The sequence below is a fragment of the Ammospiza caudacuta genome, chromosome 13 (genome assembly GCF_027887145.1).
Source record: "Ammospiza caudacuta isolate bAmmCau1 chromosome 13, bAmmCau1.pri, whole genome shotgun sequence".
In the NCBI taxonomy this organism is placed as follows: domain Eukaryota; kingdom Metazoa; phylum Chordata; class Aves; order Passeriformes; family Passerellidae; genus Ammospiza; species Ammospiza caudacuta.
In genome coordinates, this window is record NC_080605.1 from 9,791,602 (window position 1) to 9,818,288 (window position 26,687).

At 43.0% G+C, this 26,687-nt stretch overlaps 2 protein-coding genes across 5 annotated transcripts in view; both read left to right on the forward strand.

The window, feature by feature from the left end:
• The first annotated feature begins 352 nt into the window (after nucleotides 1-352).
• On the forward strand, nucleotides 353-23,614 carry HEATR3 (HEAT repeat containing 3). 4 transcript variants are annotated; one of them, XM_058813598.1, is made up of 15 exons: nucleotides 353-390; nucleotides 1,705-1,877; nucleotides 3,082-3,169; nucleotides 4,117-4,229; nucleotides 5,941-6,050; nucleotides 6,820-6,960; nucleotides 7,713-7,996; nucleotides 8,258-8,348; nucleotides 11,240-11,397; nucleotides 12,406-12,488; nucleotides 12,745-12,881; nucleotides 15,478-15,566; nucleotides 16,338-16,481; nucleotides 16,584-16,760; nucleotides 17,644-23,614. In XM_058813598.1, the coding sequence occupies exons 2-15, from the start codon at nucleotides 1,831-1,833 to the stop codon at nucleotides 17,761-17,763; spliced, it is 1,782 nt and encodes a 593-aa protein (XP_058669581.1). In that variant the 5' UTR covers nucleotides 353-390; nucleotides 1,705-1,830; the 3' UTR covers nucleotides 17,764-23,614. The 4 variants fall into 4 exon arrangements, with proteins under 4 accessions (XP_058669581.1, XP_058669584.1, XP_058669583.1 ...); XM_058813601.1 differs by lacking the exon at nucleotides 353-390 and adding an exon at nucleotides 3,608-3,693 and having other exon boundaries at nucleotides 1,824-1,877; XM_058813600.1 differs by lacking the exons at nucleotides 353-390; nucleotides 1,705-1,877 and adding exons at nucleotides 2,871-2,917; nucleotides 3,608-3,693.
• Nucleotides 23,615-24,277: 663 nt separating this feature from the next.
• The window catches only part of TENT4B (terminal nucleotidyltransferase 4B), a 39,718-nt gene continuing 37,308 nt past the window's right edge, over nucleotides 24,278-26,687 (forward strand). The window contains 3 exon segments of the mRNA XM_058813489.1: nucleotides 24,278-24,381; nucleotides 24,383-24,444; nucleotides 24,447-24,819. Coding sequence (XP_058669472.1) covers nucleotides 24,278-24,381; nucleotides 24,383-24,444; nucleotides 24,447-24,819 — 539 coding nt within the window.

Consider the following 26,687-nt stretch of genomic DNA (forward strand, 5'->3'; position numbering starts at 1 on the left):
CTGACATCAGAGAGGAAACCCCTTCCAGGTTTCCATCCTCCAGGCAATCCCGCCTCTGTAAGTGCCCTTAGAGGAAATTGTTTCTATTGATAATGTTCTTGTTTGAGCGCAGTAGGCGCGGTGTGCTCCCTCGGTGCGGGCTGCGGCGGTGCCGGTGTTGGGCCGAGCGCGGATGTCCGGCGGCCGCGGCAGGGCGGGGTGTGCGGAGCGGGGCGGGCGCGGCGCCTGCGCGGGGCCGCACACGTGGGCGCGCCGGCGCCGAGCGCAGCCATGGGCAAGAGCCGGGCGCGGCGGTTCCGCAGGGCGCCCGCAGCCCCCGCCGGCCCCGCGCTGCAGCGCGACGGCGAGCGCGGCCCCGAGGAGGAGGCGGCGGCGGAACTGCTGGAGAAGGTGCGGGCGGGGGCGGGCGGGCGTGGCGAGAGCCCCGCTCCGGCCCGGGGGAGCGGCGGGGGCTGCGGGGCCGGGTGCGGGGGGCGAGGCCTCGGCTTCCCCCGCGGAGGTGCGGAGCGAGGGCCCGGGCGCGGTCCCGCCCCCGGCGGGCAGGAGCCGAGCGGCCGCACGGGGCCGCGCCTCACTCCGCTCCCCTCCCGTCGCTCCCACGGCGTCACGGCCGCGCGGCCCCGGCTCCGCCCGCGCTGCCGTCGTGCGCGATGCGGCGGCGGGCCGGGGGACAGCGCCGTGCCCCTCGGCCCTGCGCCGGTGCCAGGCCCTTCCGGCGGGGCTTGCGTTCGGGCTCCCCGGCCGGAGACTTCTACTTGGCCAGAGCCAAGTGTCCAAGCGCCACATGTAAGGTATAAAGGATGGAAAATGTTGAGGAAGACTGGGTTTGGTCACTTGACTATGGTCACGACCATAGTCCTGGCTTAAGTATTGCAGGTAAAAACGGATGTAAATCTCCTTCTGCAGGTGTTACTTTAGAATCAGAAGAAAAAATCCGTTTTCCTTTAAGTAATTAAATTCCCTTTGCTCACTTCACCCAACCTAATTCATTGAACAGATCACTGATTGATATTTTTCTGGACTAACCTGTTTAGGAAAGAGAGAATAAATAATGGCACAGGTGAGGATGAGCTGAGACGTCTTTTTCAATAGAGGCAGGATCTGATGTTACCACTCCTCTGTTCTGCTCTTCAGCAGATGTTTATCTGCTAGGTTTTCAACAAACTCCGTAGCCTTCCAGGATATGCACTTCTACTGTGTTATTATTTTGCAATTTGTAATTCCTGTATCTCACCTAAAACTCTGTTATAGGATGTGTCAACATTGTCTTGGGGAATGTAGGGAAGACTTGTTTCTTGCTGTTATGCAGATACTTTTAATTTAAAGGCTATAACTTTTTTTTGTTTTATGTTTCTTCAGCTTTCCTTTATGGTGGCATGTGTTATGTCTTATACTTAGTTGATGATATTTTCCCCCCACTTCAGTGTTTTTAATGCATGGTAATTGAGGTCTCACCAGTGCCAGCTAGTGTCAAATCTGTGTCTGGACTGGCTATCTCGTCAAATACCCAGAATGGAATTTATCTAGTCATAAAGTTAACACACATAACCCAGGCAAGGATTTATAAGCTTTCATGGAAGGTAAAAGTTCCTGCTTTCACTCAGGAGCAGTAAATGGGAGCCACAGTGCCCCGATCAATCCCTTCACTCAGTAAAACCCTCTGGCTCCCTTTTCCCTCAGTGTATGTGCTCTGTGTCTCCGCAGCTGCAGCATCCCAGTGCTGAGGTGAGGGAGTATGCCTGTGCCAGCATTTCGCAGCTGCTGCAGCAGGAGCAGGTCATCCCCGCCTTCGTGCAGCGGGACGTGGTGCGCTGCCTGGGGCCGCTGCTCATGGACCCCAGCCTGGCTGTGCGCGAAACGGCTGCGGGCGCTCTCAGGTGAGCACTCGCTGCTGCTCAGCTCAATCAGGGATCCTGGCATGGGGGAAAGCTGGGGTTCTGCTGGTGACAGCTGTGGGCTGCAGTGCCAGCCTCTCTTGCTTTAATTGTGGTGTGAGGAACTATGCCTACATCAGCTGAGGTCTGTGAGAGAGGGGCTTTTCTTGCTCTGTGAGACTTTTATATCAGGAGCAGGCTTTATGAAATGTATGGCTGTATGAGGAAATAGAGACTCGAGTGCAGTTTGGATGGCATTTTGTATCATGATGTTTTAGTACAGATAAGGTTTCTAATTCATGAATTGTGATGGTGTTCACAGGGGTCTTAGGATGAGGGATGAGACGAGGATCTGACTCCATGTTTCAGAAGGCTGATTTATTATTTTATGATATATATTATATTAAAACTATACTAAAAGAATAGAAGAAAGAATTTCATCAGAAGGCCAGCTAAGAATAGAAAAAGAAGGAATGAATAACAAAGGCTTGTGTCTGAGCCATCTGACTGTGATTGGCCATTAATTAGAAACAACCACATGAGACCAATCACAGATGCACCTTTTGCATTCCTCAGCAGCAGATAATCATTGTTTGCATTATGTTCCTGAGGCCTCTCAGCTTCTCAGGAGAAGAAATCCTAAGGAAAGGATTTTTCAGAAAATATGTCTGTGACAATGAATAAATGGACATAATATTTTGTTTTTAACTCCAAAGCTATTCTCTTGTGTTAGTGAGGTAGAAGACTAAAGCTACTGTTTAAGCAAATTGAGTTTAAAACAAAAGGTACCATGTAGGGGGATAGAATATAAGAAAATAAAGGTAGTGCAGAAAGTAATCTTACCCCTAAGGAGTTGCAGCTGGGTCAATGAGCAAAGATTAGGAACAGGCCTGACTTTAACAGGCCACAGCTGTAAGCAGTGAGAAGAAGAGTGCTATAAAAGAGTGGGGTGGCTGGGTGAGAGGGAGCTGGAGTCACCGGCTGCTTTGTGAAGAAGAAAGAGTCAGTGCTTGGAGGAGCTGACCACGAGAAACACCAAGAAGGTATGAAAGTTATATGATAAGGAGACAACAGTATGGAACCCCTGTGATAAGGTGACAGCATACCATAACTTGTAGAGAAGAATATCAAAGGTATGGGGGTTTTGAAGCATTCTTGGAAAGTATTGTATCTCATCCAAAGCATTACTTTTTTTTGTTTTCCCTAGAAATCTGAGTGCTTGTGGAGGATTTGATGTCTGTGATGACATGGTGACAGATGACATCATGACACCCCTGGTTGCACTTCTGAAAGAGGTGTGCTTATTTTTATTTTATTTTAAACCTGGTCTAGCCGCTGAATTGTCCCGTATGCAAACACAGTTCTATTTCCGTAGCTGTTAATACAATAAGGTACTTGCAAGATCTTTTGAAAGAATGTTTTGATAGGTTTAGTGATACAAAAGTTATTCCAGAGATTTCTAACCCCTGCCTTCTGGCTCCTGGCCAGCTAACCTGTGTCCATAGTGAGGTTTGCTGCCTAGGGTGATTTTTGAGTGAAAGGTCTGGAGATTTGGGTCTGTAATGTCAGTTAAGACAAGTTTATTCCGTCAGTGAGAATCAAGGTCCTTCATTTATGTTGCAGCATTATTCCAGTGATGTTATTTTGCTGAGCAATTTTGTCTCAATGGATGTAGAACTGGGTAGTTAGTGGAGAATAACATGTACTGAATTTGTATTCTTTGTTTGGTCCAGGTGTTGCACTGCAGTTTGGATATTGCATTGATTTCTCTTACCTGCTGTCTTTGTATGAGCAACCTTGAGCAATGTCATCATTTTCTGTATGTTTCTTCCCCTTTTTAAAATATGAGTAATAGCATTACTATAGAGCATAGTAAGGTATTAGCTGAGTTAATCTTTGTGGGGAAATAACTGTTGATAGCTCCATACAGACTAATAGCAAGAAACAGTACTTCAGGTTGTAAAATTCCCAATATTTTTTTTTTTAATTTTTTATAGAAAGTGCTTCTAAGCACTAACTGCAAAGCAAGTACTGTAAGAGTCTTTCTACAAGAGAAAAGTTATCAATGGTTCAAGTTTTCATAAAGAAAGGAAGCTAGTCAGGTGTTGTAATACATGTAAGCTAGTCAGGTAATAAACACTGCATGAGAGGATCTCTCCACTCAGTGCTGATAACACTTTAAAGTTTTGCCTCTCTTTGTGGCTGATTATTTCCCAACCCTGCTTCTTTTGTTTGGTTGTAGTGCAGCACTGGACTGGATGCTAACCAGCTCTCTCCAAAGAAATGCAGAGGAGTGAACAAAAATTATATTGAAGACATAGCCAATGAGGCTATTAATTTACTGTGGAATATATGGTAAGTACTGTGTAAACAATTAAATTGTTCCTGAAAAGGAGTGTGGTAATTGAGGCAGAAAAGAAATGGTTGTCCTGGCATGGGAAGATGCATTCATTTGCTGATTCTGATTGTGTTTCTCCTACCTTGCTTTAATAATGATGAGCCCTCATCCCATGTGAAATAGAAGTTTATCTTCCAGTATAGATTACTTGTTTTAAGTGAAGGATTCCAGAAATTGGTAAATAGTTTTAGATGAGTAACAAATTCTTTTTCTACTGGTTCTTCATCCTGAGTTCTGATCCTGTTTTCTAAACATGTTCTGTCATAGTCTGCTGGGTGGATTGTGGCTTCTTGCAGGTATTTCCCGTAGATCTGTATCACGATACAAGAAACAGAGAAAATGAAATTCTAATCAGTGGATCAGTGCTCTAGGAATATGAGGAGTTTTTATACTACTTCCTTCCTCTGCAGGTCATCCCCAAAAATTAATATTAACTGTTTGGGGCAACCATCCCTTAGTTACTGAGACACTGATAAAAATGTACTTATTATGTGAGAAAATGTAAATTGTTCTATTAGTAGTTTATATTGGAAACACCCGGTGAAGGAAGAGAAATGGCAATGCTATTAATACAGAAATTACTGTAAACATTGAAGTGATACAAATCTGTTCCAAAACAAAGTTCTCCTTGAACTTTGTGTTGTTTCTCTTTATTTTTTCTCACATTGTACACTTTGCATAGAGGATTTTATTTAGCACTGTACAGTGCCACAGTGGAACTGCCTTTGTGCCTGTTTGTGTGATGTGACTGCTGGCTTGAGGCCTTATTTCTGAACTGGGATATTTATTTTTTAGGGATTGGAATCTAGAACAGTAGATAAACTCCTTGTTCAGCATCTTGCACAGAATACATGACCTTTTGTAACTGACTCAGCAATGTTGTGTGTTCATATTTATTTTTGTTTTTTAGTCAGTGCTTGAGAACAGGAAGTATGATTATTAAGTGTGATGTAAATCACTTCTGTAGTTTGAACTTTGTGGTAATGAATGTGAACTGCTTGTTTCCTTGCTAAGTTTGATTCTGATAAAATTAGGGCTGGCATAGATGCTGAGACATAATATTTTCAAAATGAAAGTTTTGAAGACCCTTGTAGCTAGTTAGCTCCTGTGCTTTTTTTAGTTTGAATTACTCTTATATCAACATATAAGTTTAAAACAGAGAGTAGCTGTGAGTACTTGAAGAAACACAAATGCTGCTGTTGGATAATGAAAGTAACTGCATTTCTGAATGGTAAGAGCAGTCACTTTTGGAGTGAGTGGGTACTGATTGAGAGGCAGCAGCCTGCTCTGCTGGCAGTGGGTTTGTGGGTGAAGTCTCCTGTGGCTGCAGGAAGCCCTGGGCTGGCTGGCAGCCCACAGCTCTGAACTGCCTTGCTCACTCCAGCAGGAGCTGTAGTGAGGCTCCCAGATAAACTCCAAACACTGTGAAGAAAGCAGCTGGCACAAGCCAGCTTTCCTCAAAAGTGCCCAGGATTTTGCAGCTTCTCTTTCAGCATCTCGTGCCGAGTTAATCATAACCTCAGTAATGAAGGATAGCTCTTTGACTAATGCATAATTCTTAGGTAGCTTTTAAAAACGTGAGTAATAACAAGTATGGGGTGCTTAAGATGTTGCTACAGTACTTTTTTTTCCTAGAAAAATGTTTGACTGATCTTTTCCATACATTAGTGAATGCAACAATACTGCCCTATACATATTCAATAAAGAAGGATGTCTGGAGGCTGTCTTACATTACATGAAGAAATTTGCCACGAATGTGGATCTGGCTATTTCAGTAGGTAAGTGGTAAAAAGAGAAGATAAAGCTTTAAAGATACCTTTTTTTAAAATTATATGAATGTAACACTGATATTACATTCAATGCATAATGGACCTGCTTTAGCATTGCTGAAGTTTGCTGTGAGTGTAAGACTGTACATTCATTTTTGAACAGCACATAAAAAGAAATTGACGTCTGGTGTGCTTATTTTCAGTCCAAAAGAGAATGGCTTATTGGTGGTTGCATGGGAAGAAAAATTTTGTGGGAAGAGGACTTTAAAGGCAGGCTGTGTTTTTTCATTCTGTGTTTATGTTTTGGTAATGGAGGGTTTAATTTGTTGAGCAGAGGAGATAGTCCTTCTAAAAAAACCCCAAACAATTCCAATCATTTTCAGTCTGGTTTTATCAATCTTATTGTTATTACAGTTTCATAATGGTCATGAAGGTATGTGTGCTTCCAACATTTTTTTATGTTGTCCATTGTCAGTATATAATGGATAAATTTAATTTTGAGTAGCTGAAATTAATATAACCAATTCTATGGCTGATGTGGTATCATCCTCACCTGTTTTATGTATGGGTTTACCACAGAATGTCTTTTAATCCAAAATACAGCTTGTGAAGCACAGTGTCAGGCCATTACAACATGATGCTGCATGAAATTTTTTTCCTGTGTCAGCATTTCATTACTCCAGCTTTCAGGAGGATAGTGCTTTCTCATTAGCAGAGCAAAAGCTACAACTGTACAACTGGGTTTGTTAATTATGTTTGCTCTTGTTGTTTGCTGCAGCAAACTGCTTGCAGGCAGTGACAGAAGATAATCCAGATCTTCTTTCTTCATTTAATGCTTCTGCGCAGCAAATACTGGAAGCAGTGATGTTGAGTCCAGAGAGCACCATGAAGCACATCCTTCTGAGAACACTGATAGCAGGTACAGTGCTCAGGGGGCTTCATTGCTTTGAGGTGGGGAGCCTGGCAGGTAAAGGAGGCTGGGAAGGACAGAAGGCTTAGTCTTCTCTGCTGTGGTCTGCACGTGTCATTGTCAAGGTGTACAATCAAGATGGTTTGTGAGGTTATAGCTGCCTTTCGGAACTGCAAGTAGGTATTTGCAACTAGTTTTAAAATTGGCTTGAATGCTTGATTCTGAATTCAGCCCCTGCTCAATGTGATTGCCTACTTTAACTGCTCATTTAGTTTTTAACAGTTAAATGAGTCAATAATAAGTGGTACAGGAGTTGTTTTGATCTTACTAGCTGTAAATTTTTTTTTACCTCAAGTTCTCTACCTTGAATTCTTCTTGTTACCTCAAATGGTAACCAGGGTGATTTTTGATACTGGAGTGTTAAAAATTAATTTTGAGACTCCGTAGAACATGATTCTTGCATGTGGATTTGTTATCTCAGGTACAGAGTGACACCGAGGTCACTCCACATAAATATTCTGTAAATATTTACATGCTGAAATTTACTTGAGCTTAAGATGTGGGCATAACAGTTATTACAGATAAGTATATTAATTGTACAAAAAAAAAAGAAATCTGTAGAGAAAAGACTTTAATATTTATAGTAAATATAAGCACTGAGTGTTTTAAGTAATGGAGGCTGTGTCCTTACAAAATGGCTATTACAGAGCTGGGAATTGAGCACTTTAATAATTTATATGATTTGGTTACCTCATATTTAGGCACTATCTGGAATATAAAGGATACCATTCCACCAGGCAGCCTGGGAAGCACAGTTAATGCAATCCTGAAGATATTTTCAGAATCATTGGCAATAGATGCTGGTGAAACAATTATTCGTATGAATGAAGCTGAGAAAAACAGGTTAAAACTTGCTGTGGAACCAGAAACTGAGGAAAACATGAGTGATACTACAGAAAACTGTGTTTTGAGTGAAGATGATAACATGGAAGAAATACCAAAAGGAAAATTCAGAACAGAAAATGATGTTTCAGATTTACTTCCAGTAAGTGTGGCTGGCTGGCTTTTGGACAGCTTTAGTGCAAGTGGCATTCCTTGAGAATTAAATTTGCTCTGGAACATCCAACAGAAAGATGGTAGATAACACTGCTTGGATTTGTGTTTTGGGGGTTTTTTCAAGTTTGGGTGTAGACTGAGAAGAGGAGATGGCTGGGACTGTATTTTTAACTGACAGCGTGGATACTTTAAATGGCACTTAAATGTTGTTTTCCAAAATCAAATTTGGTTCATGTTTTTAATTTTTTAGTCTGATAAGTGGGAACTGAAAGAAGTGACAGCTTTACTGACGGCTCAGCAGACTGCTCTGGAGATCATTGTTAATATGTGCTGCAGTGAAGGTTTGTAGGAGTCTCGTTCATTGCAACTGTTGTGGTGTGTTTTGTTTCTGAGTAGGTCACCTTTAGGTTGCTGTTTGCTCATCTGGGTTTTCAAGGGCAAATGCCCATGGGCATATTGTCCCTGATACCCTCATCTGGTGGCAAAGTAGGTTTTAATTTCTATTACTAATTTATTGTTTTTTCTTCATTTAAGTGATTTATGTTGCTTAATTTTTTTGTGTGATCCTGCATGTGCAAACATTTAAGAACAAACAAAAAAACACTCATGCCAGAGAGGTATTTCCTAAAGTGTTGCAGCAAAATCTTTGGTCAGTTAGAGTGAGGTCTGACTTCTGATGCAAGATGTGTGTGAATCTGACTGCAGGATGGGGGCATCAAATTTTTTAAAACAGATAAGTCTTACAGCTTTGATTTAGTTTTGATACTACAGGTGTTGCAAAATTAGCAGTAGGGACAGCTTTTTTATGCAACTCTGGCAACAATGTAGATCTTGGCTTCCAGAGTCCTGCCTTTATGAGCCTGAGGAGGAGGAGAAAGAGGCTGTGATTTGGAGGGGAGTAGGCTATTGATATTCTGTATCTTTTATGAACTCAAATTCTGTTTTGATAGCTTTTCTTCTAACCTTCAGGAAAACAAATGAGAGATTATCAAATTCTATTTCATGAAGCCAACAAACAAACGAAACTAATCCCCTAAACCCTCCAAAACCTGAAAACTTTGCCTGCTATTGTAGTTTCAGCCTGATGCAGGAGTAATTGTGTAGAAAGTAACTGAGTAAAATGTTCAGGTTCTTATAAAATCCACAGTAATACTCAGTTATTCCCAATGGTAACTTTTTTTTCCTCTTACAACACACGGAAATTCTGCACCTAGTATATGAAGCTCCTTTCATAACTGCATTTCTCATCTAATGAGCTGTAATTCATAAGCTTTCCCCTTTAATTGGAAAATCTCTTGTGGATAAGCTGCATATTCTGCCATTCACTCAGTGTAATGTAAGATTGATTGTGTTGTATTTTGCTACAGTACTTTACCCATTCGTGGGCAGACAGTCTCTAGAAATTAGGATGAATCCAGAGGCAGCTGTTCATTTAATTTTCAAATTATTTGAGGACTAAAATAGCTGTAGCCATTATGCTGAGTTCATTAAAACACTCAGCTTGCAGCAGGACTGAGAGAAGTAACCAGGCTGGTGAGGGATGTGCTGTACTGAGCACTGGGCAGTGCTTGGAGGGAGCAGAGAGCTCCCCTTTGATGGGCACCCGGGCAAGAAGCCAAGAGGCTCCTGCACTGCTGTGCAGTCTGTAATTCTTGGGTCACCAGTAAGATGGGATTGCTGCTGGAAATGCCTCTGTGTTTCTCAGAACATTAGAAGAAACCTGACCATAGTTATGGGCCAGAGTTCTAGATCCCAGTTCCTGCTCTGCCCTGGTCACTTGCTGTCGACTTATGACAACTTCTGTCTTTGTTATTGCTGAATTGCATTGTCAGGTTGTATTGTTATCAGTTAGTCTTCAAGGGATGCATTTTGCTTTCTTTGTTTTTTAAAGGTGCAAAAGTAATTTTTTAGAAGAGGTAAGAGACTGAAAGCAGGATATCTTGCTTTGTTTTCATGTTTTAGGCTATTAACACCAGCAAGTTATGGCTGTAGAATTAATTGGATATTACCATAAGATGCCTGTGTGGTCAAGTTGCTACACCTTGACATCTTTACATCTCATAAACAATAACCATCACCTTCAAATAAATTCTTTAATTTGCACACTACAAGTGAAATGCATTCATTTGGATCTTTCTTGCTGTATTTTTAGTGAATTTACCTTTTGCCACAGAAGTGCATGTCTGTTTCTGTAGTTGCTACAGGACCTACATCTCATAAGAATCTGTGTTGTCAAACAGAATTACTCAGGAGTCAATATGATGGTGTAGTTTTTTTTTGTCACAATAGTTAAATATCCTGACCTATGTACACAGAGCTTTCATCTGTTGGAAAGGAGGATCAGTCCAACCTGTAGACTTAGGACTTGGGTACACACCAGTTAAAATGTAACCAAATTTAAAGAAACTTCAACTAAATGTGAACTCTGTGGAGGTAGACAGATGAGTTCAAATATAAATGAGGGTGGTTTTAGTTTGTGCTTGTCAGCCAAAGTCCCCCTTCAGCTGTGGACAGATTATTCACACAGCAGCCTGTTGGTAATAGAACTTCTACTCCTCTCACCATACCTGCCCTTAAAGATCTGCTGGTAGAATAAGTCATGTAAGTAGCCTAGTTCAGGTTTAAGATTATAAACCTAGTTTAATTTATGTGAAATGTGTTGCTTGAAATAACTGTCAGAGATTATTTGGCTTTCTTTGCTGTCATCATTTTGTTTCAACTGACCTTGCTGTGGAGACAGTAACATCTTCATCCAGCCCAGTTACTGCCCAGGCAGAGGACATCTGTCTGTGGCTTCAGTATTGCCAGAGGAAACAATTGCCTTCAACTGACTGCAATTAGTAAACAAGTTAAGTTAAACTGGTGTATTTGCATGCTTGAATTAGCCTCAGAAAATGAAGTGGTACAATCCAAGTTAAAATCTTAATGAAATGTTTCTTCTGTACCTTTTTTTGATATTTTTAAACAACACATTGTTCATATCAGTGATTAATGTGCCCACATATAAAGAACCTCTCTCATAAGAATATTTGTGTCTCAATGAGTGTAAAATATTTTTAATAAGATATTTAGAACTGTCGCTTAATGGTGCTTGGTTTGTGAGGAGTTTGTTAGAGCCCAAGAACTTAGAGACTCCTAAACCAAGAAGTTTGGAGGAGCCGGTTTCAGTTGGGAAATGAGATACCTGTTTCATGAGGGCTGTTACATTTACAAATCTGTTTTGTGTTCTCAGATCCCTCTGATGATGAGTGGGAAGAACTCTCCAGCAGTGATGAGAGTGACTTGTTCATGGAAAACTCATACAATGAGGGGAGTGGGCTGCTGCTGTCACCCCTGTGCCTCTCTGATGAAGTTAACTCAGCATTTCTGAACAACCTCATTCCAAAGAAGGTATTGTCTTCTTTATTATTCCCAGCACATGTTACAGTCTTGCCCTTGTTTCTGCTTTGTATCCCAGGTTAGACAAACAAATTACTCCAATCCACCTGGAGAAGGGAGTATTTTTTTAAGTGAGTTTGGCCTCACTTTTTTGGCCTAGAGATGGTGCATCGTTGCATGACCTAAATAATTTACTCATGTAAGTGAGAATAGAAGGGTCATGTGTTTCAGAAATCTGGTAGGTCTTTTTAAAAATTTTTCCCCCCAAAATACAATGGTTGTTATTCCTTGATTTGGACATGGAAAAGATTACCCACAGAAAGAAAAGAAACTTGGCTGAAGCATGACAGCCAGATTTCTGTATTAGCTAAATGAGGTGGAAGTAACATTAATGAATGACAACAGTCAGCACTGAAAAAGTGCAAGTTCCTCTCCCCCTGTTTTATACAAAGTGTCTGAAATACAGTACTTGGCACTGACAGGAAATCAGATGTTTTTGTTTCAGAGTTGTTTTGCTCATTTTTATTTGGGGTTGTAAAGGTGAAGTTTGTTATTTGAATCAGTCACTGTGTTAGCTCAGCAGCATTGTAGAATTCTGAGCTAAGACATCAAGGTGTGAGATGAAAACTTTGAAGGGTTTTTGTACTTAATAGCCAGAGTTTCATGGCAAGGCCGTCCAGAATTGCAGCTATCTGAAAATCCTATAGCAGCATCTATAAGAAGAAAGAGATAAAGAAGAAAGAAAAGCAGAGACCTAGAAAATCACCTGTTGTTAGTACAGTTCAACACTTTAAATACTCTATGCTAAACTCAGTGTATAATTGCACCATTTAAGTGATAGAGGAAAATTCTGGCATTTTTAGAAGCAAGATATTTGCTATCTGGAAAACTTTGAAATATGTAGTTAGAAGTATCTATTTGACATTAAGCTAAAATTTCAGTCTTCCCTCTGAACATACTATAAAAAAAGAAAATGAAAAAAGGGCTTTATTGCTAAACCTTTCTTTTTCCCCTCCTCAGATTCTTGAAAAAACTGCTTTTCCGAACAGTGTTGCTGTAGACATCTGTATGCACAATCCATCTTGGAAACCATTAATTAAAAAGTAGGCATTTCATTGTCTCTCTTACTATCTTTCATGTAATTCAGTTGTTTTAGAACGCTTAGAAGGATTGCCCATCTTTGGGCTGCTCTTGAGATCTGGAAACTGGTAGATCTGATAGATGATTTTGAATAAAGAGATACAGATGTTTTTGTGAACTGCATACTGCATCGCAGCCTTATTAAATTCAAGATTCCTCTTTATATTTCAACAGGTGTGTTCAAAAATACCTGCTCAGTGTGTTTTTTGTTTGTTTCAGACTGAATGCAGTGCAGTGCAGAGCTTTAACGTGTCTTCAGAGCATTTTGTTGGTGTCAGATGTGGATTGTCTTGGGGGAGCTTCAGCACTTCAGTCCCTTGCACAGCATCTCTCACAGCTCATCTTTTCTAAAACAGGTAAGATGTATGGTAAAGGGGAATTGCTGATCCCCCTTGCTGATTGTCTAGATATAAGGTAGCCATGTTCCTATGCTATATTTATTACTAACTTTATCCCTCTAGTCCTGCAAGATAAGGATACTGAATGTTGGCAATGTACCGACAGGACAGTGTATCCTGTTGGGATGTGTTTATCCAAACTGCACCCTGAGCAGGTCTGCTTGTAGTGCAAGAACCTGCTTCATGTTTGGGTCTGCACAGAAAGTCTCTGAGTGGATTAACACTGCCTTGTTGACCAGAACTGTTTGCTGGATCATATTTGTGGTAATAACAGTTTTTCAGCCATCAGACAAGCATGAAGAAGATGGGACATTTTCTTTTTAAATGCCCTAACTAGCCTAAGGAGATGTGAAAACAATACATGTCTAGCACAGTCTTTCACATCATTTTTTCCTAGTAATCTTAACAAATTGTGGCAAAAGCAATTGATGCAAAAATCTCAAGAATGTCCATCCTTATTACAGCAGAAAAGAGAGCAGCCACCTTGTCCCCAGGACATGCTTTATGCTTATGATGGCTTAGCTTTATTGGAATTATATTTGTAGTAAGAAAGTGTGCAAAGTTTTTACAACTAAGTGGTAAAGCTGCTCAGCTCCCTGTTCTGGTTGTGAATTCAATTTCAACAGAGAAGGTAATAAATGTAATTCTTCTAAAAATACTATATCTATTTATCTATCTATCTATATATATATATAAAGATCTGTATTTAGACAGTGGAGTGGGCTGCTCAGGGAGGCTGTGGAGTCACCATCCCTGGAGATGTTTAAGGACAGACTGGACGTGGCACTCACTACCAGGTTCTGGTCAGTCACAGGCTGAACTGATCTCAGGGCTTTCCCAGCCTCACAGATTCTGTGATACTTCCTGATGAATACTAGAATGTCTTCACTGTGATTCCTCCAGAGTGCATTATTTCATAGACATGCTGTGGAGGTCTCCCCACACACCTGCTGGTAGTACAGTGTTACTGGATCGTGTCTACAGCAGGCAGCATTTCCAGCTGCTTTCTGGGATCATGAACATGAGAGCAGCATCATTTCCATAATTATTTCCATAATCCTGTTAGATGATTTATGCTATGATCTCTCTGTTACTGACATGAGAGAAGCTGAACCAAGATTAGGGGGAAAAAAAAGGTTTAAGAAAAGCCCACCTGTTTCCAAACTGAGGATGTGGGTCCCTGACAGGCTGTGTTCTTCAGACTATTCTGATAATCTTTGTTTTAAGATCAGTGGTGATGGGTTTCCAAAAAATAAGAGAGATTCTTAGAGCCTGGAAAAGCTGCCAATTCTCCAGACTGTCAGAAAACATTTTCCCTAAGACAGTTCTGTTGAAGTCTGGCATATGTGTGGCTTTGTCATTTCTCATCTCTTAGAAGCTCAAGAAATTTAGTTTCCTTCCCTTCCTTCAAGTGTCTATTTGTAGCCATAGACGTAGCTTATGTAGTGCTCTGCTGTGGCGTAGAAAATGACACTGCATTAGTGCTTGAAAATGCATCTGCCTGTAAAACACATTTTTTTCTCAATGTTTTTAAAGACATGTGATGAGTCTATGGGAACATTATTACTGAGTGCAGTGTGTGGAACACTAAAATGCAGAAATGAAAATATCTATGAAAACATATCCAAGGAAGTTCACATAAAATATGTCTCATGCTTGAAGAGAGGACTTCCAAATTTTGGGTCTATATGTTATGCTTTGTTATAGAAAGCTCTCAGATGAAGCTGGAGAAGTTGCTATCTGAAGATAGCTAAGGATGCTAAAATTAATTAATTGTCATAGGCCCATTTTTTCATGTTTAAATGCTGTGTAATGAAAACTGCCAGATAGAGCTGATAACATACCAACATGTGGTTAGAAGGAATTCTGTGGTTTACAAAGTGAAAGAGAGGCATAAAGATCTGCTTGTTTACATGAGAAGGGAGGAGTGCACATAAATCAGGAAGTTCTGCATCTGGAGTGGTCCAGAAAATAAACCCATTAGAGGAAAATGAAAAGCCTCAAGAAATGCAGAACACAGATTGGAGGTGATGGCTGCTACTGATGAGTTTGTAGTTAAACAAGAATAATGCAGTGTTTGAGTCATACATTCCTGGAATGTTATTAAACCACCGGAAAACATGCTCTTTATATGAATTGGAAAGAGTCCAGCACACTCTCTGGGTGTCTGAAAAGCTTGCTTAAGAAGGCAGAAGAAAGGAGGTGAAGTCTGCAGTCAGCTCCTGCAGTTTCCTCAGTTCCTGTATGTTTTTCCATGTGATAGCAGTTTTCAGCTGCTGTTCTGGTGAAGTGGCTGGCACTGTCCCTTAGGTGACACAGTGTCTCAACCAGGGATGTGCCTGGAAAGGAGGCCCAGCTGTGTTCCAGCCTCAATGCTGAATTCAAACAAATCACTATGGTTACAACCTACAGAGACCAGTCTCTGAAAATCTAGCTTTTTCTGTTGTGGTAGTACCTGGAGGAACAATTAGGGATTAAGGAATTTGTATTTCTTTGCCTCCTGTGTCCCTCATATTACTGTTTAACTTCTGCTCTGGGTTCTATTCTTTGACAGAACTCCCTACAGACACAGAATTCCTGGAAGCTGTAACCAGTGCTTTGAGGGCTCTCCTACAAACAATGGCATCAAAGAACATCTCCCAGGTAAAAGCTTTCAAACTCAAATGCTCTGGTAGGTTCAAATTCCTGTGAGATTAGACTGGAAATTTTTTGAAACAAAACAATATAATTTTAGTTCAAAATTTCAGCAGTTGTGAACACTGGAAGAGCAGATTAGTAACATTAACTGTGTTTTTCATGGACCTTATGGGAATATTTTTTTATATATCTCCTCCTCAACGTGTAAACAGATGAAAGATTCAAAACCAGACTAGCAATAAGCCACAGATATCTTTAGAAGATAGTTATAATGACAAATATTCAGAAATTTAGCACCTAGAAATGTGGCTTCTTTATTTCCCGATGTCACCTAGCTGGTGGTCCTTGAATCTCGGTTGGATATGAATTAGTGAGTTGAATACAGGAATGAAGCATAATGATTTATTATACAAGACACAGTACTAGATAGTCTGCTAGTCCTTTCTGGCCTTAAACTGAAAACTGAGCTTTTATGCTGTAAGTTGTAATGAGTTTGAAGCAGCTATTGAGCTAGGTCAATTTGTGAGAATCTCAAAAACCTTTCCTTCAACTTCATCTCAGCCTTGGATATATTCTGGAGGAACCAAGTTGAAAGGGAATTGAAATTTCTTGGTAATTGCATTTTCAGAATTCTTCAAGTTTTCATAATCTAGGACTCTGTGAAGAATTTGCCTGTGTTCTGTAAAAGTACAGTTTCTAAATGTCATATTTCAAAATTTCCATGAAAATGTAACTGTGTGTGTCTTCCTTCTTTACCTCCTTTCCCCTGCTGACCAGTGCATGACTCCTGAGCAGCTGTTGGCTTTGTGTGAGGCTGGTATTCAAAGCAGCAATGCCAGTGTTAGAGTGAACGTGGTGAGCATCCTTGGAATTTCTGGCAGTGTCCTGGCAAAAGGACAAGATACAGCTGAAACACTGAAGGTGAAAAAGCAAACTTTGCATTGCAGGCTTAAAAGAATTTTGATGTTTCTTTCAATTTTCTTTAGCATTTCTGGAAAAATCAATTCTTCTTTCTTATTACAGATGATTGGAAAATTTCTTCTTGAGGTTGCTATGAAGGAATCTTCTCTTGTGGTAGCAGGGGAAGCCTTGGATGCACTTTTTGATGTATTTGCAGATGGTGAAGAAGCAGAAAGGGCAGCGTTACAGATCAAGTTGCTTTCAACACTGAAGGAATTTCAGCCAGTGTTCAGAATGAGGGTAGGCATCAAGGGCAGCCTGCTCAGGGTCTCAGCGCACAATGTGGGTTAAAGGTTGAATTTTGGACTCCTAGAAGATATAATTGATTTATAAGATGACAGAAAAAAAGTGTTTAATTTTCTGATACTCGACTTTAGAAAAAAGCAAATACCTTAAAATTCATGGATGTGTCAAGGTAACAGTACAGCACCTGCATTGCAATATCTGAATTACACCATCAGTATTACTGATGTCCAAATCACTGTATTATTCTGAAACAGTTGTACAAAAATCCTGCAGATGTCTCTGGAGGTGGAAGAAAAGTCCTTTCTGAAGTTACATTGACATCTTTGGTTTTTAACTTGCAGTAGCAGTTACAACAAAGCAGTTACAACAACAATGTTTTTGTTCCATTCTGGGTTAATTAAAACAGTTAATTTATCCTGTATTTTCAAGAATAACAAGGCTGGCATTCTAAACTATGATTTTAGATACATCTTAGACTTAAACAGAGACTGACCTTCCACACATTGTTTCTTTGGTCAGATGCAGCCTGAGGAGTGACTTCCATAGTCCAAAAGCTAAGCACTGTACACACAACGTACATACCTGATGGTGCTTCAGGTGTTGGGCTAAATGTGCAAGCTTTTCCATATAAAAAGCCACAGAAAAGAAGTGTATGTCTCAGATTTTTGGATGAAACAATGTGCCATTAGTCTAGCTTTAGGCAGCAGTGCATTATAGTAGATTGACTTGCAGAAATAATTGCTGAGCTCCACATGTGTACACAGGAACACCTTGGAGTTCTCACAGAACACCTGTGCACAGAATTACAGTAAACTTGAGGTGATCTGATGGGAGAAACTCCTCCATCAGTAAACCATGTGTTTTTTTGATTTTACAGATACGAAAAGAAGGCAAAGGACAATATAGTACTGATCAGCTGTGTGTTCTTGACAATGTGAAGATGAATTTGAGAAGATTCATTGCATATCAGGAGACACTAGGGAAAACCCCAACTTGAAACATCGAGGAACTTTTAAGGTTTTCCTTATTGAGTAATGTTTTCAAAAAATATAACTGTTTTGAACTTCCAAACTTTACTGAGCAGAGCAGTTTTGCTTTGATGTTAATGCTACATTTTATAACATTCAGTATTTTTATGCTTTTGGGTTGAGGCAATATGAAAGACATATCAGCATAAAAGACCCTGTAGCATACCCTGAGGTTGTTGGAGTGGTAAGAAGGTGCTCTTCAGGTCCTGAGGTCTGTACATAGCACCACTGTCATTGCCTGGATATCTTCATTTACCGTGGCAGAAAACAACGCTTGTGTGAAAAAGTAATTCTGAAAATATTCTCAGTCATGTGACAGATTGGAAAAAAATCAAAAAGTAAAAGCTCAAGGTCTGTTTCAGGGAATGGAGCAGTGGGAGAATGTTCATATTTGCAATTTGCTCTTACCTGTTCCTAGAATTGCACAGGCACTTATGGCAGACATCCCAAAAGAAGTGTGTGACAAATGTGTAGATCCCAGTCAGCATTTGGATCTGTTATTTCATGAGGTTCATCAGGAGAAAATTTTCAGATTCATTCATGATAAATTCAGTATGATAGCTTTTTGCTGTGAAAATCAGTGTAAGCAGATCATACACTTAGACACAGCACCCTGTCTTTATTTTGATTGGTACTTCTGAAAATCAAGTCTCCTATTTCACAGTCTTCCTTTTAATTTTACATCAGTACAAGTTTGAATTCTGGGAAGTAGTAAACCTAACAGAGAGTATTTTTTATATTGAAGTATTACCTAAATTTATATTTGCTTAAAATACCTTTTGCAAATATTTGTGATAGAGATTTTTAAGCTGTAAAATACAGAAAATATTTTTTAAAAATATCATTGCTTCAGGCAAATTGTATGATATTTTCCGTATATCAAAAGGTTTGATTTTGTTTCTGTGAATGAGGTGTCCTCATACACATTTTTCAAGAAAAAAACCTCAGAACTAAACACAAAAGCATCTTGTTTTGCTGGTTTTTGAAATGGGAGGGTTTTTTCTCCTCTCTCAATGTGCTGCCTTAGCTCAGGCATCCAGTTTTTGGCAAATTTTTTCCCAGGTTAAAAGCATGGAACTTAAAAAGACCAAATTTGCTTGGTTTGTTAGATTTCAGTCTCTAAGACTGGGAAATAAACTTGAGAACTGACTGGCAACTTGCAAATGCCTGAGTTTCTGAAACCCTGACAAGGTATTTCATTGGTTGCAAGAGGAAGGAAAGATGAGTTTAAGCAGCTGTACTGCCTGAAGTGCTGTTACTTGACTGGAGTCAGATGAAATGTGTGATGCCTGCCACTCAAAGGAGTGAGAGGTGGCATTGGGAGGGCTCAAGGGCCAATGGGGCTGGACTAGAGAAAAGCAGAAGTCAAGAGCATGAGGCAGTTGAAAGGTTATTCAGGATTTGGCAAGGCAGGCAGTGAATAGGTCTGCAGTGTAACAGCTGAGGAAAGGTGGATTATGGCATAATGCCCTACAGTGTGTGGATTTTAATTAATCCTGGTGTTAGTTATTCTTGCTGTACACTGAGGATAGTGTCCTGTTAGCCTGATGAAAGGTACTAGTATTTGTTTGGGGCACTTAAAGGACTTCCATGTGAAAAGTTCTGCTCTCATTTTTTGGGTACTACATTAAATTGCAAAGTTCTAGATTGGAAGGGATCTCTGGAGGTCTCTTAGTGTAGTCCTCTGATCAGAGCAGGGCTGACTTGGGAGATGGGTTGTGCTATGCCTTGAGCACCTCCCAGAATGGAAATTCTACAACACTGGACAGCCTTTCCCAGGGCTTGACTTCTCTCACTGGAAACACATTTTTTTCCCTTTTCCCCTTGTGCCTTGTAGGACTTTCCCATGCTGCAAAATGTGCCTCTTGTCCTTTGCACATGACCAAGAAGAGCCTGGCTCCATCTCCTAACCCCCACTTGGCAGCTGAAAACAGCAATTGTATTTCCTTCTTCTCCAAGACAAATAAACCCAGCTCTCCCAGCTGTTCCTTGTACACCCTCTCACCCTCCAGCCATCCTAGTGGCCTTCTGCTTGACCTGCTCTGCTGTGTCTTGTCCTGAGGCCCAAAACTGGACACACTACTCCAGATGTGATCTCCTAGGTGCTCAGTAGAGGCAAGTGATTGGTTTTCTTGTCCTGCTGGCCATGCTTCTGCCAGCACAGCCTGTTTATTGTTAGCTGTTAACTGCAAGGGTACCGTGCTGGCTTCAGCTTACTGTCCACCAGGACCCTTTGGTCCTTCTCTCCAAAGCTGTCCTTTGGTCATTCAGTAAAGAGCACTCCCAAATGTAGGAATTTGCATTTTACAAGTGTAGCAGCCAGAATCTGTTTCCTGGGGACCATTAGAAAACCAAAGTATGTTATTTTTTGTTTTGGATTTTTCTTTTAGGTTGATGATCACAAAAAACATTTCATCTGCAAATACAAATCTGGAAGTTGCAGATAAATGTGCAGAAGATAAGGCATCCACTAGAAACATGGTTTTCTTAATATAATCAGTTAGACCCTTTTTTTTTTTCCTTCAAGTGAAAAAACAGACTGACATTTAGATCTTAAACTATTCTGGCAATAGGGAGGCACAGATTCTTTTTTTGCTATGCACTGAGTAGCTGAATGTCTTGAAAAATATTTTCACAATTACATTGGTGCCTAGTACAAACCATATCACTTAAAGAGGAATATTAATCCATCTATGGAAGACAAAGCAAGTTATGAGTGATTTAAAGAAGCATCAAATCAGGGACTAAAACCAGATGAGATACACTGGCACAAAAGAGCTAAGCTACAAGATTGGGGCTACAAAAGTTGTTCTGACACAACTAAGGAAAATCAAGGCAGCAGCAGAAGTGATTAGAATATGCAAATTAAATGTTTTGGGGGCTCTTTGAGCACTGGTTTATTTAATAGGTCTAGGGTAAGCTTCAGACAAAGACAAGATCCTTTACAGCCTGCAGAGGGGAAGATGGATCTTGATGGCAGAAATTGGATGGATGTAGACAGTGTGTAGCATAAGTAAATAGATACTAAATATATGTAAGTGATCTTCATCAGTTAATCTAATCACACAGATAAGACTGGTATCAAAACAGGTATCTGAATTGGGTTGCTTATTCTGGTCCCTAAGGCATCATCTGTCTGCTTCAGTTCAAAACCACAGTCCTTGGAAAGTATGGATTGCTGCTCTGCTTGTGGCCCTGCCTGATGCTGAGCACAGCAGACTGGCTCTGAGCTGAAATACCAAAATAGGTGCTGAGCTTACCTTGCTCTGGGATCAAGTAGAGGGTGAAGGAGGCTAACTCCCAGCTGTAGAAATTAAGAAGTATCACTTGTGTGGTTTTATTCTTGCTTTGTATGAAAAGAAACAAGTGACAAGATTTAATTGTCTATTTGTTGTTTATACATCATGCCTTGATGTTCAGAAGCAGAAGATGGCTGTATACCACAGTCAAGTCAACAGTTTAACTTTTTGGGGGTTATGGTGTGTGTTGAAGGTAATTTTTTGCACAGTATGGAGTCTTTGTTTTAAGATTGTCTTCCTAGAGAAACAGGAATAACTTCAACAAGTAGTACTTGGCTTGGTTTGATGTTTGCATTTTGAGAGACAAATACGAAAAAAATGAGAGCACAGTAAAATTACAAAATGAGAGCTGTGTTGGAGAACTAATGAGTTTAAAATTAGTTTGCAGTTTAAATATTATAAATTAAATTCATATGTTGTAGAATATTAACATAAAACAACCAACCAAAAATGTCCATAAACTCAAGTTCTGTTTCCTTAGTGAGGGATTTTCAATAAAAACATTCCTGAGGATTGGGTGGAAACATCTAGCCTTACATTTACTGTTGCAAATTCCATTTCAGGCAATGGTAGTGGTAATTGAAAATAATGTAATTGTTCCTTTCTGGCACAAGTGACTGGAGCAAACAATCTATATATTGTTTGTTCTGGACAAGCTGTTAAGGTATATAACTTTAGGATAATTGGCAAAATCTGAGGTCTCTGACAGACAACAAATGAAGGAACTTGCAGTTTTTCCACCACGGCTGACACATGGTGAGCCTTTCTATTTGAGGAAGCTTTTATTTGAGTGGTGGGGTTTTTTCAGTGTAATTTTCAGATAATTTAAAACTATTATTTTTTTGTACCTTCTGGGAAAAAATTGAAGCCATTGAAGTAAATTCACTTAAATCTCATTTTGTTTCTGTATAATTTTTGTAAGTTTCTTTTCTCTGTGAGAGGCATTTTGTCAAACATACAGACGTAATTCAGTGACCACATAAAGCCTAATTTGAGGCTTGCACACATGAGCATATAGGAACATGTTTTTTTTCTTTTGAATCTGGGTGTCAGGAGCTCCTGGCACTACTATTACATTATGGGTTTTAATCAGGCTGTTTGGGAACTGCAGTAAGATCCCATGGTAATAATCTGTATGCTGTTGGATTGTGGCTGCTGTCTGTTCGGAGCACAGTGAGGTCCTGATGCAGCCCTGGCGTTGTGAGGTGCTCACATAAATCCCTGCACCATGTTCAAAGATGTGTTAGGCTTTCAGTAAAACTTCTGAAAAGTTTTATGTTCCTGCTATGATAACAATCCCATTTAGGATTGTTTTCTCTCTCCTCTGACGTGAATTTTTTTTCAACTTTTAAGGAATATTGCATTAGCCTCTTCCCTCCTCTCTGCCCCTTCAAATGGAGAGTGAAAAGCACTTCCAGAACTTCATGGAAGAATGGCTGATTCAGTTAGTAAATGCATGATGTTTCCAGATAACCTTTCCTGGGAAGTTCCCTTTCTAGTAAATAAGAGAGTTAAAATTCAAAGAAGTGATCAAAAAAAACCAATTTGACCATATTAAAGTGTGGGTTTTGTTTTTTATGCCCCCCATGGCATACTTGCTAATCTAAAGCATTTGTATTACTACACCACCTGTATTGTGTCTTGGCTATATTTGCTTGGGACTAGGGTTGTTACTGAGGAATCCTGTAAATTAATAAACCTCAGTCCTATAACAGCATTTGTTGACATTTATGTGTTATGAGTGTCGACCAAATCACAGATTTTTGCAGAATTAGCTTTATTAAAAAGGAAAATAAACAAAAGAGTTATTTTTCCTGTTGCTGTTACCTTCTTAAGGGTAATGTAAAATCATTTGACTTTGTTGCATTTTTAAAAAGGTTTGTTAATGCAAACTTTATTTGAATTTTTGATGTGCAGGGAATATTGTTTAGACTCTTCTTGTTACCTTTTTCTGCTATGCTTATAATTATCAGAATAACTGAAGAATGTGGGGTGTGGAAAATAAGGTTATTCTTAGTGGTTATTTCCCAATTCCAAGAAGTGTTCAAGTCCCACCAGTTTCCATTCGGCTTTCACTAGTAGCTTTAGGTGCAGGTCCTAATTCTCAAAGCAATTAAGTTTGTCAACTTTAACCCCCAACTTTCACCCTCTTGCTGTGGTTCATTTTCTCTTGGGCTATGCAGATCAGACATGCTGTGACATAACAGAGGAGTGCTGAGGACAGTGTGTTCTGCTCTGGGATGGTGGGGAGAAGCCAGAACTTCAGACTTTGGCTGTCATCAGGAAATGGTGCTAAGTCTTCCTTGCAAACTGTTCACTTCGCGGAATGCTTGAAATTGGAATGCGACTTTTTAATTCTAAACCCTCCACCTCCAGCTTCCTAAAGAGAAATCATCTCCCAGGCAATTCTGCAAGTGGGAGAAGCACCAGGCCCTTCGTGCAAAACGCTGGAAACTTTGTAGCTGATATTAAAGATGTTTTAAAGCTGTAGTATGAAAACACTAAAAATAAAACCGAGTCTGACAAGAACTGGTACTACTCACTGTTGCTGTTTGGGGTATTGTGTATGTGATGTATTTTTCCATCTACAAAAAAGGCTGCACCTAGGCTGCCTTTGCCCCTCTGGTGCGGAATGAAAGGCAGGAAGACCCTGAACTACCCCTTCGCGTCCGCACAAGAGTTTTGGGGTGGGGAGGGCAGCGGCAGCTCTCGGTGTCCCACATGGGAACGCTGCTCCGGGAGTGCCCGAGCCGCAGCCCGGAGCCGCGGCCGCCCGCGGGGCCGGAACGAGCGCTCGGCCCTGGGAGCGCGGCTGTTGCCCCGTGGGGCGCGGGGCCGCTGCGCGGCGGCCGTGCCGGGACAGGAGCCGGCGGCCCCGGGCCCCGCTCCGCGGCCCGGCCCGGCCCGGGGGCAGCGCGGGGGCGCCGGGGGAGCGGCCGGGGCGCCGCCGCCCCCCGTGCTGCGCGCGGCCCGCGTGCCGGCGGCTCTCCCGGCCCGGCCCCGCCTCGCCGCGCTCGCCAGGAGGGGCGGGGGCTGTGGAGCGACGGCGGCAGCAGCGAGCAGGCAGGCGCGGAGCTGCCCTTCCATAGGAGCCGCCATTAGCGCTGGGACCCGCTGACAGGGTCTCGGCGGCGGCGGCCGGCGCGGCGCGGGGAGCGGATCAGCCGGGGTGGGTCCCCGTTTGATGGATCCCCGGATAGCCTGGTTCCAGCCAGAGCAGCTCGGCCCCTCGAACCGCCTGTGGATGCAGATCTGGGAGACCACGCAGGGGGTCCGCAACCTCTACTTCCAGCAGCAGCAGCAGCAGCAGGAGCAGCAGCAGCAACAGCAGCAGCAGCAGCAGCAGAGCGCCCCCGCCGCGGCCGGCCCGGCCTCCCCGCCCGGCATGTACCGCGCCCCCCGCGCCGACCCCCCGCCCGACTTCCTGCCGCTCGAGAGCGCCAACAACCCGCACAGCCGCGGCCACCGCCAGGCCTCGCCGCCCCCGGGGGCCGCCGCCTGGGCCCGGCCCGCGCGGGGGGCGCCGCCCGCCGCCGCCGCCGCCGCCAGCAACAAGAGGAAGCGCGACAACAAGGCCAGCACCTTCGGGCTCAACTACAGCCTGCTGCTGGGCCGCGCCCCCGCCCCGGCCGACGAGCCGGCCGCCCGCGCCCAGCCCGGCCTGGCCGAGCCGCTCTACACCGGCACCCCCTGGAAGAAGAGGAACTACAGCCAGGGAGTCGTGGGGTGAGCGTCCGCGGGGCGGGCCAGGGGGGCGCCGGACCCGACCGCGCTCGGCCTCCGGAGAAGAAGGAGGAGGAGGAGGCGGGGGCCGAGGTCCTTCCCCGCCCCGGGGCCGCACGCCGGGGCCGGACAGCGGCAGCCGAGGGGCCGCTGGGCCGCGGCACCTGGGGCGCGGCGCGGGCCCGGCGGGTGGCGCAGGGAGCCGGGCCGGGTCCGCGGGGTTGGGCAGGGGCGGCGGGCGGTGGGTGCCGGGCCGGCGTCGCCCGGCCGTGGTGACAGCTACGCCCCGCCGGTGCTGGAGCGGCCTGTGCGGGGCAGCCCCTGCGCCCAGCGTCCCGCCTGCCGGGGCGGAGGCTCCGCGGGGCCGGGGCCACACGCGTGCGGCGGCGGTGCCCGTGTGCATGCTGATGGGGAGGGCACGCCTATCCGCAGGGACCGGGGCCCCGCCGGCCCTCCGCTGTCACCGCCCGTGCACGTGTTACACGCTGCCGGCCGGTGCCGCCGGGCTCCTCGGACACGGCGTTCCGCTGTCAGCGCCGCTTCGCGCTCTGCTCGGCGTTGTCGCTGCTGTAGCGCCGTGTGCTGCCCTCGCCGCTCACGCACGTGCGGCGGCCACAGGCACAGGGCCGGGGACAGGCACAGGGCCGGGGTACAGAGGACAGGCACAGGGCCGGGGACAGGCACAGGGCCGGGGTACAGAGGACAGGCACAGGGCCGGGGGCAGGCACAGGGCTGGGGACAGGCACAGGGCTGGGGACAGACATAGGGACAGGTACAGGGCTGGGGGACAGGCGCAGGGTTGGGACAGGCACAGGATCAGGGGACAGACACAGGCACAGGACCGGGACACAGGCACAGGGCTGGGGCACAAGCACAGGACCAGGGGATAGACACAGGCACAGGGCCGGCCTGCCTGCCCTCTGCAGCGCTGTCAAGCTCACCTCGAACCCTTTGTGCTGCCTGCAGAACAAATGCGTGGTAGGGACTAGAACTTAAAAAAACAATAATCATCTGCTGGTGTCAAAAGAAAGCGCACAGACAGGGTAATTTCCCGGGGAGTGTGTTTTCTGAGACCTGACTGAGAAGGTCTGCATGCAGGCAGGCACCTGCTCTCAGAAATAAACTTCCATGCATGTATAGTGTGCAGTGGTTTTTAATGTGGGGTTATTAGTGGTTGTCGTGGATCTCTGGCTATGGAATACATATGCTGATCTGAATATTTTGTCATTAGTGTTTTTGTGTTAGCTTAGGTCTCATCAGCTGGCATTGCATGAGACGGAGGGCAGGCAATCACCTATCTTCTGTTTACCTGAAAACTGGTTTCAGCCCTCCCCTTTTTTGAACACAGTGATGGCTTTTGATATGGGCGATGCCCTGGATAAAGGCCATTTGGTAACATCTGTGGATTTTTTTTTTTGTAAAGTCCACGCTTTTCAAAACATAACCTTTGCCTTGAACCCTTCAGGGTCTGGATGACGGAGGTGTATGGTAAGAGTTGAAGGCCTGGCAGACCTCACTTTAGAAATCAGTGGTGGTTTAGTTGCATGAGTTTTTATGTGCTCAGCTTGTACCTAAGGGTCCTTCAGACCCCTCACACAGGAAAGCAACGGCCTTTTTGCCTTCTGAAATTGCTGTTCTGTAAAATTTGTCAAAATGACTATTCAAATTTGCTGATCATTTAGGAAGACTAGTTATTACCACCTCTGGCTACCTGTTTCCTTGCCAGCTCCTGTGTTACCTTTATGCTGTGCTTACAATAATTCATAAAATGACACGGCAGAAGTGTACTATTTTAAGTGTTTTAGTCACTGTACCTTGGAACATTCTGCAAATTTCTTCACACAACTTAAAAGTAATGTGTGTAGAACATA

What these genes read in the sequence shown, in the direction of transcription:
- HEATR3 (XM_058813598.1), top strand. Translation starts at nt 1,831, where the DNA reads ATGGACCCCAGCCTGGCTGTGCGCGAAACGGCTGCGGGCGCTCTCAG. An exon ending in ACAACCTCATTCCAAAGAAG is followed by an intron (nt 11,398 to 12,405) that starts GTATTGTCTTCT and finishes TCCCCTCCTCAG; the next exon opens with ATTCTTGAAAAAACTGCTTT. An exon ending in GCTCATCTTTTCTAAAACAG is followed by an intron (nt 12,882 to 15,477) that starts GTAAGATGTATG and finishes ATTCTTTGACAG; the next exon opens with AACTCCCTACAGACACAGAA.